Below are 13117 nucleotides of genomic sequence, written 5' to 3'. Positions count from 1 at the left end.
GCCACCGATGCTGATCAATTTTTCATCCATTATAGAACTTTCTCCTGACGTACTCTATAATACGACAATGACAATTTCCAAACCAGTGTGGTGGAAAGATGGAACATGCTATCAGATCTGGCCTGCCTCATACAAAGACTCAAATGGCGATGGATTGGGTGACATCCGGGGAATCATCAGCACGCTGGACTACCTCAAAGACCTTGGAATCGACATAATCTGGCTCTCTCCCATGTTTGATTCACCACAAGCAGATATGGGCTATGACATCTCAAATTATGAGGACGTGTATCCCCCATATGGCACCCTCGCAGATATGGAGGTCCTGATCCGAGAAGTGCACGCCCGTGGTATGAGGTTGATTTTGGATTTAGTCGTCAATCATACCAGTAATGAGCATGCATGGTTCAAAGAGAGTAAGAAGAGCAAGGACAACGACAAGGCTGACTGGTACATCTGGCGCGCTCCACGCATCGTTGACGGCAAGCGCCTACCGCCGAACAATTGGCGATCGATTTTCGGAGGTAGTGCTTGGGAGTACGTTCCCGAGAGAGACGAATACTACCTTCATCTTTTCTGCGTCGAGCAGCCGGATCTAAATTGGGAAAATCAAACCACGAGGCTCGCAATATATGACAGCGCAATCGAGTTCTGGTTGAAGAAGGGAATCGATGGTTTCAGGGTCGACACCGTCAATTTATACTCGAAAGATACGGAATTTCCGGATGCTGAGGTAGTGGATGCAGTCTCACCATACCAGAGCGCAACGAAATATTATGTCAATGGACCGAGAATGCACGAGTGGCTGAAGGAGATTCGAAGGGAGGTCTTGGGAAAGTACGGAGATGTCATGATAGTTGGAGAATTGCCGGACACTAAATCAAGGGATGAAATCCTGCGTTATGTTTCCGCTCAGGAGCAAGAATTGGGAATGGTCTTTGACTTTGATATTTTCATGCTTGGGGGCTGGGGATCGGTCGAGAAACACGAATTATATCAACATGCGCTGACCGATATGAAAAAAGCTATCATGAAAACACAAGGCTTGGTAATCGGAACGGATGCATGGACAACAGTGGTTGCAGAGAATCATGACCAGGGGCGCAGTATCTCGAGATTTGCGACCGACGATCCTAAATACCATGACAAGGCAGGAAAATTACTGGCAATTCTGCTTGCAACGCTAACCGGCACATTGTTCATTTACCAGGGCCAAGAGATTGGGATGGTCAATGTGCCCACGAGTTGGGGAGTGGAAGAATATCAAGACGTATCATCACTGAACTACTGGAAGGAAATGAATGCGAGGTATCCAGGAGACGAGGAAATTCTTAAAAAAGCTCTTTGGGCATTACAGAAAATTTCGCGTGACAACGCGAGAACACCGATGCAGTGGGATGGCTCAGCAAATGCAGGATTTACAACGGGAAAGCCATGGATGCGCGTGCATGACAACTATCCTGAAATTAATGTGGAAGCACAACGACATGACGGCAACAGTATTTTGACGTTCTGGAAACACATGCTCGAGCTTAGGAAAACGCATTCTGAAGTCTTCATCCATGGGATATTCAAGGTGTGCGAATTTGAGAACTTGAAAACTTTTACCTTCATCAAAGAGAGTGCGAGTGGTGATCATGCATTGGTCGTTCTGAACTTTTCCGACGAAGAGCAAGATATTTATATTCCTGCAAGTCTGAAGGACGAAAATCTCGAATTGTTAATTGGCAATTCCGACAACCGAGGAAAGAGTCTAAGCGCATGGGAAGGCAGGGTATATATGAGGAAGTGATGCCCTCGAAGCTGGTGGTAACAGGTTCGTCAAGAATGAGCACAGCCCACGGGCCCCGTGGTAGGCTCTGACTCTCATTCATTGGCTATATTCGTGAGCATGTCTTGAGCACGGTGATAATAGAAACCGGATGATTGAAGTGGGTAAACAGAATCTGCTTATAGAAAATGGTGTGGTTGCTATGTCGTTGTGGCATTTTGACTTCGGCTCTGGAAGGCAAGACGGTGAACTCAGTTTATCTTGTTCCAGTATAAACAGTAGTACAAATATATAATATAGATATAGATTTTGTGATAGATAGAGAACCGTACATCAGTGTTGTGGAATATTGTGTGGGGAACTGGCAAGCAATGTGTACAATGTCGATAATCACTACTGGTCGCCACATCGCTACCGGCGCAACTCACTGGGCAATAGAGCTCGTACGCTAATTTAGTCCTCATACGCCAATATCACGTTCATCAACCATGTTATCCTTGGCACTCGCTACTAAGTCTTTGACCTTGAATACGAATAAACTGTACGTCAGTACACTTTAGATACCCTAACACCATACTTTTTATCGTGGATGGGAGATGGTTTGGCGAGGATTCTAAAATGACGCTTATAGGTTCACCGGCTCTTTCCGGGATGAATCTAAGCCATGCTAGCAGTGGTCGTCGGTAAGCTGTGCCCAAAATTCCAACACACAACGAGAATCGGCTACAACCGTCATTTCCAGGCCAGTGAAATTATGCTCAGCACCAATGTGGTTGAGCTGGCTGGCGAGATTATGGTGCATAAGTTCTAGGCAGTAAAAATGAGATGAACATCTCCATTAAGGTTTGCGAGAAAGCTAGAATAGGGCAAACCTATAAAACTAGTTCATGACCGGTCATTTATTCATTCACGCATTGAACACGTAATCTTGACGTCAGCTTCTAACGTGTAACAAATACAAGTCCAACTATTCCGCTGCTTCGTATGAAATGCCCCTTTCCCCTTTCCCCTTTCCGAAATCATCCCATCACATCCGCCGGTTCGATTCTCGTTCGCTAGCCAGGATGGCCCCACATCAGAAAAAGCAAGGTACGGAGCCAAAATACGAACTACTTTATCATCCAGAAATTCCAGGACGTGGAGAGTTCATCCGCCTCGCGTTGGAAGCAACAGGGACCTCTTACAGCGACGTCTCCAACCAAGAAAAAAGCGGTTACAAAAAAGTTCAGAACCTAATCTCAGAAACGAACCCCCCGGCCTTCGCTCCTCCAGCCCTCCTCGTTCACGGCGAGGACTACCATGGCAAGCCACTCGTCATCTCTCAGACTTCCAACATCCTCCTCTACCTAGGTCCTAAACTGGGTCTCGTTCCCGAAGGCGACGAGCTTGCTAGCTATCACGTCAACGGGCTCGCCCTCACGGCGCTTGATTTTTGCAGTGAAGCACATGATGTGCATCATCCGATCGACGTCGGGCAGTACTATGAGCAACAGAAGGAGGAGGCGATGAAGAAGGCGAAGCCATTCACCAAGAGGAGAATTCCGAAATTCTTCGGTTATTTCGAGACCGTTTTAAAGGAGAATAAGGAAGGAAGTGGGAAGTACTTGGTCGGCAAGAGTCTGACGTATGCGGATACGACACTTTGGCAGGTTCTTGAAGGGTGCGTGCGTTAAAGTAGATTTTCGACCAGTGGTATCATTCGGCTGACGGAAGATGTAGCATTGAATTCGCCTTTCCGAAAACTGTTGCCAAAGTCTCGAAAAATTATCCTCTCCTGTTTTCCAACTTCAGAGAAAACATAAAAGAGCACAAAGGTTTGAAGGAATACCTAACCAGCGACAGACGTCTTCCTTTCTCCATAGGTATATTCCGCCACTAGCCTGAACTGGATGCTTGAATATATTTGATATACTGCTATATCAATGCCGCTCTCAGTCCAGCAGGCCAAGATACATGTACCCTGACGATGAAATGCCTCAAACAGTAATTCGCATGTAAATATACTCACCTTTTCAAAATGATGCATATTCGCAATTTAAATGTCATGGATATAGATGACAATGTTGGTTCAGGGTTTGACCCCCAATATAATGTAGATAATATGCCGCATCCACAGCCGCGGTCTGACGTCACACGACAGAGAACACTGATCTTTCCACAAAAATCATTCACAAACAGTCATCGGAGCCGACAGACCTTTCTGCCTAAACTATTCGGAATTTTGATGTTCTTCCGCAGGCTATTCCACTGCCTGTGGACAAGCTCCAAGAGCGAATCGCACAGGCAGAACGCAGTTAGGAGCTCATCTCGTCGCTCAACCTCTGTGGGCGATCAAGATACGGTCAAACCGGACGACATGCATACTCTCTTGAATCACTCTGCCGGGGTGCGCATGTCACCAACTGCTACGAGACGAGATGGTGAGGCGAAGATAGAGGAGCACCTTGAACCTGCCGACATCACTGTGTACAAGGAAGGATGTAATTTAATAATCGAGGATGCGGAGGGCGAGGTACTGACGGTTCTTAATTCCGAAACAGGCGAAAGCGCCCCGTGGATGGACGACGAAGGACGTCGCACAAATGCATTCGGATGCCTCATTGACGACGAGATCATTATGAAGAATGGAGAAGGGAAAGTCATTAGAAGTTACACTATAAACAGGGGCCAACCTAGCGGTCATGAAAGCAATCGCAACCGCTCGCTGTCATGGAAACGGTCGCTGCCACAGTCACATAGTCGCCCGTCTCATGTCGCTGATGAGGAGGAGACGCCTGCGGAGCGTAATAGACGATTGGCAGCTTTAAAAGGATCTGGTCGTTCTGAAGAGAGCCTCATTAGTTGACAATGATGGTCAGCAATTCAAGGACAAGTCGCCTCCGACTAAGTTTATTGCATTGACATGCTCTGAAACTCAGCCAAGGACATCAGTGGTCGGATCTAGCATTATTTCCAGTGACGTTGTCGATGATGCCGACGATGTTACGCATAAGACCAATCTCGTTGGCTTTGGCCATTGTTTCCTACATCAATAGCAGTACTGCCTCCTCTTATGGCAACAGGAAATTAGTCCATTGCAGATTATATGCATGGCTTTGCCAGTTAGTTCTTCTGTATCCTCGCTCGAGGTTGGTTCTCGCTCATAGTTACAGCACTGTTGACATCGGTGGCCACTGTGAAACTTACGTGCAAGATACGACAATGGACCGTGACTCGGTATGCTGATGCTATTCGTAGTTCGTACGAGTGACAAACGAGAATTGTAACTTAACGACGCTAAACAATTACAGCTCAAGTAGGATCCCATTGGCGTTGCTGGAAACCATGAGAACCTGACATCTTGATCACAACCTCATGATCACTGTGGTAACTGCACTCAGCGGATTGGAATCATGTAGTATCTATGACGGCGGAGCTCTGTAAGCTGATTGCCAGTCTGTTATTATTTTGAGGGAGACAGTGATAACGAATATTTCGTAATCAGATATGGTTTGTGTGCGTTCACGCGACCATCGTCTATCACCAGATGCCGATTCCCCTCGCCCTTTATGTCTAGGCTTTGTGTGCCATTCAGACCGATGCTCTCGATGCAGCAATCACAGTTCCCGGGAGAATTAAAAATGCAGAAGATAATTATACTTTCAGCTAAATGACATTTAAGATAGGCGCAGCTTGCATCCTTGCCATGCGGCAGGTTTCGGTCTTTCGGCGGAACCCTAACGAGTCGCACCGTTAGCTTACATAATGAAACGATAGCTTATCAGCAGGGTTGTTCAATGTCCCGTTGTCCACTGGCGGCCTATGACAAGTAGCTGAGGGCTCAAGAACTGTGGACGTAAGTACTGTCTTAATCTAAAATATTAAAGGTCTCATTTCTTGAATTGATTGCCTGTTTAATTAAATTACATGTAGCTGAGATGGGCATGTGTGTGGGTGACTCTGACCGCCGAGATGACTAACTTTTCATTTATTGCGGCAGCAACGGCCGTGTCACCAGGCCACTTTGTTTCTAGTCAATGCTATAGATTGCTAGCCGGATCTGACGAGATTTAATATATATGAACCTCTGAACGGCAAGTCCATAATTTTTAGTATTCCGGTCGACTTCTTAGTTACATTACACTCTTTTTTACGCAATCAGGTGACTGCTGTTCGACATGAGTTCAGAAATAAGCGAGCTAGAAATTGAGGAACCTACAGAGCGTGACGTGCTGTTAGATTTGGAGGGGGGTTTGAAAGATTCTGAGGAGAACCCAGACGCAGACGAAAATGAAGAAGAGGCACTCAAACTTGGAGCACTGTTGACTATTTTCTTCTCACTTCAAGTCGGAGTTTTCTTGGCTGCTGTCGACGGAACAATCGTTGCAACCTTGACTTCTAAGATCGCCTCGGATTTCCACGAGTTCAGATCGGTCTCTTGGATTATTACTGGCTACCTCATTGCACAGGCAACTTTCCAACCATTATATGGAAAATTGTCGGATATCTTCGGGCGAAAACCAATCTTAATGATGTGCAATGTAAGCGAACTTGAATGACCATTTCTCCCTAGTATTTGTAGTTAACTTGAATGAAGCTTTTTTTTGGTCTCGGATCTGTCCTTTGCGGTCTCGCCCCAAACCTCTGGAGTCTCGTAGCAGCAAGAGTTATCGCGGGCTGCGGTGGTGGCGGCTTATTCTCAATGAGCGTTATTATTCTCAGCGATATCGTTCCTCTCCGACAGCGAGGGCTGTTTCAAGGTATAGGCAACATCGTTTACGGTAGTGGTGCTGCTATTGGAGGCGTCATAGGCGGCGCATTGGCAGAGTCTTTCGGTTGGCGCTGGACGTTCGTAATTCAGGGCCCTATAATTCTCATGTCTATTACCGCCATTCAGCTCAATTTACAGCTTCCGCAGGTCAAGTTCGATAAGGAGCTCCTGAAACGTATCGACTTTTTGGGTGCTGGCACTCTTGTTTGCGGTCTTTGTTTATTCTTGTTTGGGGTTAGTGCTGGTGGCATTTACTTCTCTTGGGTCCATCCTATTATTATTGGAAGTCTGGCTTGCTCGGCTGTAGTTCTATCTTTATTCACTTATATCGAACTTTTCGTGGCTGTTGAGCCCGTTATCGACCTTTCGCTGCTCAAGAACCGTTCTGTAGCCGGTTCTACCTTCACCGGGTTCTTTTTAAATATGTGCTACTACACTAATATTTTCTATATCGCTATTTACATGCTTACAGTTAAAGGCGTCACGGCGACAACATCTGGAACTGTCTTGATCCCACAATTCGTTGGCACTGCATCGGGATCTTTCGCTGCCGGGTATTACACCTCGAAAAGTGGCCGCTACTTCCCTGCCTCAGCGGTAGCTGCGGTGGTACTGTTCTTTGGCATGGTCGCCCTTTCTACTATTGGATTGGATACTCCTCAGCGATTAGTCTCGTTCCTTCTGTTCCCTCAAGGTTTTGGTAGCGGCCTTTTTTTCACTACGACGTTGATCGGATTAGTAGCGTCAGTACCGTACGAAGTTCAAGCGGTTTGCACCAGTGTGGCCTATGGTTTCCGTTCAATTGGTTCTACGCTCGGGATTGCCATTGCAGCTGCCATTTTCTCGAACACTCTATCGGCGAAGCTCAACGAACGGATCACTGGACCAGGAAGCGAAGAGGTTATTCGGTTGGTTCAAGATTCCGTAGACGAGATAGCGAATGTTCCGAGCGAATGGAAAAGGGATGTGACGTTGTGTTTCCTCGATTCAGTCCATTCGGTGTTGTATACAGTCACGTTTCTGTCTCTTCTTGCAGGAATATCGAGCATGTTTATGAAAGAGCACGTTCTTCATAAGACAATTCAGAGGAAGTAAACGAATCAGGGACCAGGTTTTTCTTATTGTACTAGCATACGACTGGGGACTTTACCAAGTGCCTCAAGCACGGGCAAATAGAAACTGCATCATTGAGGATTCGTCGCACGGTGATTCTAGTTCATTTCATATGAACTCCACAAGCAAACAAAGTTACAAAGACTGTCAAACAAGAAAGGAAAGTAACACAAAGCGTGAGCCTTGTCCCCAAGTCATCCAAATAATATTATTTACCATCCTTAAGTAGCGCGAGCAGAGACTCGAATAGTTATAAAATCAAAAACAGAGGTCAAACTGAATGTACAAGCAGTTTAACAGGCATACTCTTCTAAAACCATTTAGTGATAATATTTGTTAGCTCTTTTGATGACATTTAATCGTCGAAACGATCATTAGTTCCAAATCGCGCTTCTAACGGCGAGAATGTCAGGCTCACTTCACCTTCCTTCTGTGCGGCAGACTATATGACCATATCTTATATGTCTTCAATCACTAAATATGCTCACTAAAATTTTAAAGGCTTGCAAATGCCGCGTCTGCATTTTCAGCTGTTATTTGTGCGCTTGCAGGGTTTGCTCCAGTGACAATCCGACCATCCGTGATAGAAAAAGCATCCCAGGGACCAGGAGGAGAGACATCTTTTGTAACAAGATTATTAAACTTTGGATCTGTGACAAAACCTGTGTAAAAACCTTAAACTCACATATTGCACCTGCATCGGCAGCGGAAGATTCAATTGTTGGCCGTTTCCAACTTTTGATGGTGTCGAGCACACCCTCTTCCTTTTCACCTTGTGTGGTAAAACCCGTCACCCTTTTGCCATGAATAATGGACTTGTTTGTAAATGGATCGATAATCCCAGGGAATATGGCACCACCATGGCATCTAAAAAAACCAATAAATTACTACATTACATCATTCATTGACATGGCACAACGTACACGGCGGAGACAATGCCACCGTTGGCATAAATCTTGCCAGCAATTTCTTGTAGACCTGTTCGGATACGTCAAAACAAATTTCTTGCGAAACAGCGACCGTTTGCCCACCTGTCGCAGTAGGATAGTCGATTAGTGAAGCATGTCCAGCGGAAGCAAAAAAAAGGCCGTACTGTAAAATTATTAAACATCTCAACTTATCTGCGCTGCCAAAGACATACATCTTCTGGTTTAACGTCGCTTGGTGTCAGTAAATTGTCCAATTTCGACCGGAACTGGCTCCTATGGTCCTCCCACACCTTGCGATCTTCATCGTGGAGCCACTCTTCCTGTTGCGAAAGCCAGTCCGGCTGATATGTCCCAGTTTCTGAGATGAGATCTACTTTGAATCCGGCGTTGCGGAACACATTAAATGGATGAAGGGCTTCCGTTATGAACAGACCTAGTCATACAATTAAACCCCCGTGACGCAGCATTGGATAATTGCCATACCGGTCTCTTTGCCTTCAGGATAGAGTGCCGCATGTGCTGAGGAAACAGCAATGAGAGCCTTTCTGGGAGGAGCCATTTACTTGAATATAAACTAGATCCAGTTGTAGTGAAAACGGAATTCGTAAAGTGCTCTAAGTGCCAGGACAGCATGCGAGTTAAATAGCACTACGGGGGTTGCACACAGACGATCTTTCTCAATAAGGAACTTAGCGAGCAGCGTCATCAGAGATAAAAATCCAAAGTGCTACCAGCCGAATAGAGAATGTCTGGCGTTCGCCTGCCAGAAACTGATTACGATCGTCGCACGTGTAAAGTGACCATATTTAAGTAATGCAGTCAAATGTGTGGCTTGATCTGCAGGGCTCAGCAATGAACGGATACATGTATCAACGTTATACTTGAAGTACCCCTATCTCCATAAATTTTCTTGCACTTACAGACCTTTGTAATCTCTGTTGCGGAAATATGTCGAGGTTTGCTGAAGCAAGAAAACCCTTGACAGAGGTAACGTCGAACGTACCCCCCTTCTAATAATAATAATGATAGTTTCTGTTCATCTAGCTCATGGGTCCAATTGAACCCGCATGCCTTAGGTTGTTACATTCAGGGTTTTTGGGTAGAAGGAATACTGGCAGTAGTATTGTGTATAAACGTAGTTACTGCTTTCCGTTTCTTTGTACTTTATCCTCTATAAATATTTTATTATGACATCTAACCCTATTATAACCTTCCAGCTCATCTTCTGATTGCAGAGCGCAATTTAATAGCTCTATCCGCGTACGGGCAGCAGGCTCAAAGTTACCAATACAAATGTTATTCTGTAGACGCATGCCTGGCGCTTAATCTGTTGGAGAACATGCGAGGGAATCACCGACAGAAGAGTGTGAACATTGTCCACGAATACTTTGGTGGAGTCCATTGTGACTGGTCACGATGATTGTCTGTGCAGATGTACTAAAGTGGATAATGTATGTATGAGTGCTTAATCTATTCACTTCTTCTGAACCGGCGGGATCATTCCCTTAAATGTTACAAGACCGGTCCCTGTACGTATGCCAATGGAACACTAAAGAACAAATGTGTACATGCGATAGGAACTGTGTAGAACATCGTAGACATCACAAGAAATGACTTGATCTCACCGGAACCTTCTCGAGAAGATCAGAGAGAATAAGCTCAGCGAGTGCATGACGCTAGAACCTTATCCACTTAGTGAAAACTCTAATACTTTCAACATAATCAATGTGTAACTTCTCTCGCGTTTCTCGCTTTCGTGTCTTATCACTTGGATACACTGTCAGTTGGCTGAGTCCATGTCCTCCTGATCAGCATTTGACAATTATATTCCAATTTTATTTCGCGTATGTCGTTGGAGCTCTTTAGTCAAAAAGTAGGTCACTAATTCTTGCAAATTTCGCCAATTAAAATCTCCAACAGAATATAATAAAAAAGGTATTACATTCTGATTTTTCAGCGAAACTTTTCTCCTGCCACAGAACGCTAAAAAGGCGATGCTTCCTCTTGCGTCTGCAGAGCACAGCAGTATATGGCACCAGGACATTTACACATAATATCGTTTGTTAGATCCCTGGCGACGAGGCTAATGACCTGGAGGACACTCTGGATTCTGCTAATTTCCTTAAAGAGATCCAGGATTTTTGGATGTGTATTTTGTATTATCTGGAGCTCGCAAAAGGCAACGTGATGATACCTATAAGTGACTTGTATACATCATAGAACTCGACGCTAACGAAGTTGAAGAGAGTTAAGCGAGGACGCGGTAAATTGATATGCCCTGGGAGACGACGCCGATCTTAAAGTTTGACGAGCCCTTGGCTGGAAAAAAGCACCCATTGTTCTCATGGCGACGCCCATCCGCGAAGCTCGAGATGACTTACAGACTATGAAGTCAGTACTGTTGAGCGATGACGGGCGGGATGCGAGACAGGAATATGCCGACATTGCTGAAGAAAACTCTTGTGGACTCCATGGTACTTGGGAACTCTCTATTGAGATGAAATATTGAACTGCTGAACTACTTACCAGACAAGTGGGACAGACTCCTTCTATTTATGCTTGACTGGCCACACAAGAAAAGGAAGCCATCTACGGGCAGAGACACGAAGCCAACAAATGGCGCAACGAGAAGAATCCAAGGAGGACCCAACCGAGAAGAAACTGAAGAAGAACATAGGCGACAAGAAACTACAAGAAACGACGACGATGAAAGACCCGGATTTGGCATATTTTCAGGGGTAAACCACTTCGGGTGGTGCCCCGAGCTGTGCGCCTCATACTCTAGACGAACAACTCTATCCAACAGGCGTTTAGGTCGAACCCTAGCCTTGTTCCATGACTACATATGCCGTGAGGCTTGCGTAACGGTCCGCTTGCTCGCACAAATGTCGCTGTGATAGCACTGACTGTATGGTGACATTATTAAACCGAGTAGACTGATGGTCCTTCCTTGAACAAGAATTGTCTACACCTGTATCTCCCTATTTATTTAAATACTATGTAAATGCGAGACTTTGCATAATAATGAATAGCAGAAGAAACTCGGGCTTATTCTTCTCAAGCGGGGTATCGGATTGACATCGGTTAAGAGCATGCTTATAAAAATTCTATATAGGCCTCATAATTTCCTTCGAGACTTTGTGGAACGACAGTCCCTGGACTTCCAACGTCCATAATGCTTCCTAAACGCGCACTCATAAATTTTGTCAACATCAATGGTGTCCCAGTTAAAATGTATAAACTATTGTATATTTTAATGGATACATAAATATTAGCGGTGATGTTGGTTGATTGTCTCTTTCATTGACTATACGTGAACGCTGTCGGGCTGACTGTGCAGATAGACTCAGATGCTGTGGTCAGCACTCCCGTCGCAGTAACAGACAACATGGCAGTCGTGAAACTGCCGGCGCCCGTAGAGGTACTGCTTGTGAAACCATCGCTGCAAATTCCTTGGGGCTCCACGCTGGCGTCGACGCAAAAGAAGGGATATGCCGAAGCAGATTTGCCATCTGTCGCCGTGGACACAACCATGCTGTTAGTAAAAGTAGACGTACCGGGGCTACCGTTTGCCGTTGATGTGAACGTGAGAACAGTCGATGTGTCATAAGTACTCGTACAGGTAAGGGGGTCGGCCGTGTAGGTAGCACTGAGGGTGAACGTGGCAGAGTCCAGAGCGACTTCAGAGCACGTGGGAAAGCCAAATGCCGATGGAGTACCACACAAGCGTGTCACACTGACCGTACTGAAGGCGGCGTCTGGCGTGTTCGTTACATCGGGACAGCATGGGGAAGTAATAGGGGTGCCTTGGAAGACAAGCGTCTCCTTGCCTGTGGCAGATGCATCGACGAAGGTATTGATGAATGACCCTGAAGTGATCGGTGCAACGGCGGTGAAGCCAGCGGGACAGTTTTGCGCCCTGGCCGAGAAGCAGAAGGAATCTGGAGTAGCTTCCCCGTTCGGCTTCACGCTCGCAAGCAGCCTTTCGCCGAAAGCATTAAACACTCCGGCGACAGTGATGATGCTAGTTGCCACCGTTGGGCTGGTGCTAAAGCTTTCTGAAGTACACACTGGCGTCGGGCCCACGAACACCCCCCCAAGGAAGAATGTGACCGGCCCGGCCTGGACGCACATGTCAGAAGTAGCCGGGAAGCCGGAAACGGTTGGCGCGACCGCACAGAGAAATGTTTCGTCAATCAATGTCGTGGAAGTTGGAGTGCTCAGGGTCAACTCTCCTGTTGAAGTCGGAGAAAGGTCGGTTGTCGTCGAAGTGCATGTAGTAGGGCACGCCGGGCTAAGTTGTGCTCCGGCTGTGGCTACCAGGGCCAGCAGAGAAAGCACGGCCTGTAGGCGATGCATTGTTTAGATGGGTCGTCCAATGCCGATGCTGTTAGCTGAGATGTTGGCTGTAGCCATGGAGGAGCAAGCCCTGCTTATATAGTCGCGTGCAACGCGGCAATATTTGTTTACTTCGCGCTGTGTTTCAATCGGTGACACCCCTGACCCGAAACTGTCGTGGTTTCCGACCCGTTCGCCCCCTGCATAATTGAGTGA

At 46.1% G+C, this 13117-nt stretch overlaps 6 protein-coding genes across 6 annotated transcripts; 4 read left to right on the top strand and 2 right to left on the bottom strand.

Moving 5' to 3' along the window:
• Positions 1-67: 67 nt before the first annotated feature.
• V1513DRAFT_455780 (glycoside hydrolase superfamily) lies at positions 68-1792 on the top strand (the record flags this gene model as incomplete). The annotated part of the gene is made up of 1 exon (XM_066899532.1): positions 68-1792. One exon carries the CDS (start codon positions 68-70, stop codon positions 1790-1792), a length of 1725 nt encoding a protein of 574 aa, XP_066756365.1.
• An 897-nt stretch (positions 1793-2689) lies between these two features.
• On the top strand, positions 2690-3826 carry V1513DRAFT_461336 (glutathione S-transferase). The gene is made up of 2 exons (XM_066899891.1): positions 2690-3431; positions 3491-3826. The coding sequence occupies exons 1-2, from the start codon at positions 2761-2763 to the stop codon at positions 3648-3650; spliced, it is 831 nt and encodes a 276-aa protein (XP_066756364.1). The 5' UTR covers positions 2690-2760; the 3' UTR covers positions 3651-3826.
• A 169-nt stretch (positions 3827-3995) lies between these two features.
• Positions 3996-4616, top strand: V1513DRAFT_372628 (uncharacterized protein; the record flags this gene model as incomplete). Its single annotated transcript, XM_066894785.1, has 1 exon — positions 3996-4616. The coding sequence occupies one exon, from the start codon at positions 3996-3998 to the stop codon at positions 4614-4616; it is 621 nt and encodes a 206-aa protein (XP_066756363.1).
• A 943-nt stretch (positions 4617-5559) lies between these two features.
• V1513DRAFT_434680 (major facilitator superfamily domain-containing protein) lies at positions 5560-7960 on the top strand. The gene is made up of 3 exons (XM_066896491.1): positions 5560-5606; positions 5769-6291; positions 6348-7960. Exons 2-3 carry the CDS (start codon positions 5929-5931, stop codon positions 7614-7616), a joined length of 1632 nt encoding a protein of 543 aa, XP_066756362.1. The 5' UTR covers positions 5560-5606; positions 5769-5928; the 3' UTR covers positions 7617-7960.
• V1513DRAFT_181 (class I glutamine amidotransferase-like protein) lies at positions 7873-9360 on the bottom strand. The gene is made up of 6 exons (XM_066894282.1): positions 9047-9360; positions 8776-8996; positions 8666-8726; positions 8558-8612; positions 8320-8501; positions 7873-8254 (listed from the first exon to the last, which is right to left on the bottom strand). The coding sequence occupies exons 1-6, from the start codon at positions 9120-9122 to the stop codon at positions 8130-8132; spliced, it is 720 nt and encodes a 239-aa protein (XP_066756361.1). The 5' UTR covers positions 9123-9360; the 3' UTR covers positions 7873-8129.
• A 2166-nt stretch (positions 9361-11526) lies between these two features.
• V1513DRAFT_434676 (uncharacterized protein) lies at positions 11527-13009 on the bottom strand. Its single transcript, XM_066896490.1, has one exon. It carries the CDS (start codon positions 12920-12922, stop codon positions 11864-11866), a length of 1059 nt encoding a protein of 352 aa, XP_066756360.1. The 5' UTR covers positions 12923-13009; the 3' UTR covers positions 11527-11863.
• Positions 13010-13117: the final 108 nt, after the last annotated feature.

This window comes from Lipomyces chichibuensis (genome assembly GCF_038497645.1).
Source record: "Lipomyces chichibuensis strain CBS 12929 unplaced genomic scaffold V1513scaffold_1, whole genome shotgun sequence".
Lineage (NCBI taxonomy): Eukaryota > Fungi > Ascomycota > Lipomycetes > Lipomycetales > Lipomycetaceae > Lipomyces > Lipomyces chichibuensis.
This window is presented reverse-complemented; position numbering and strand designations above follow the sequence as displayed.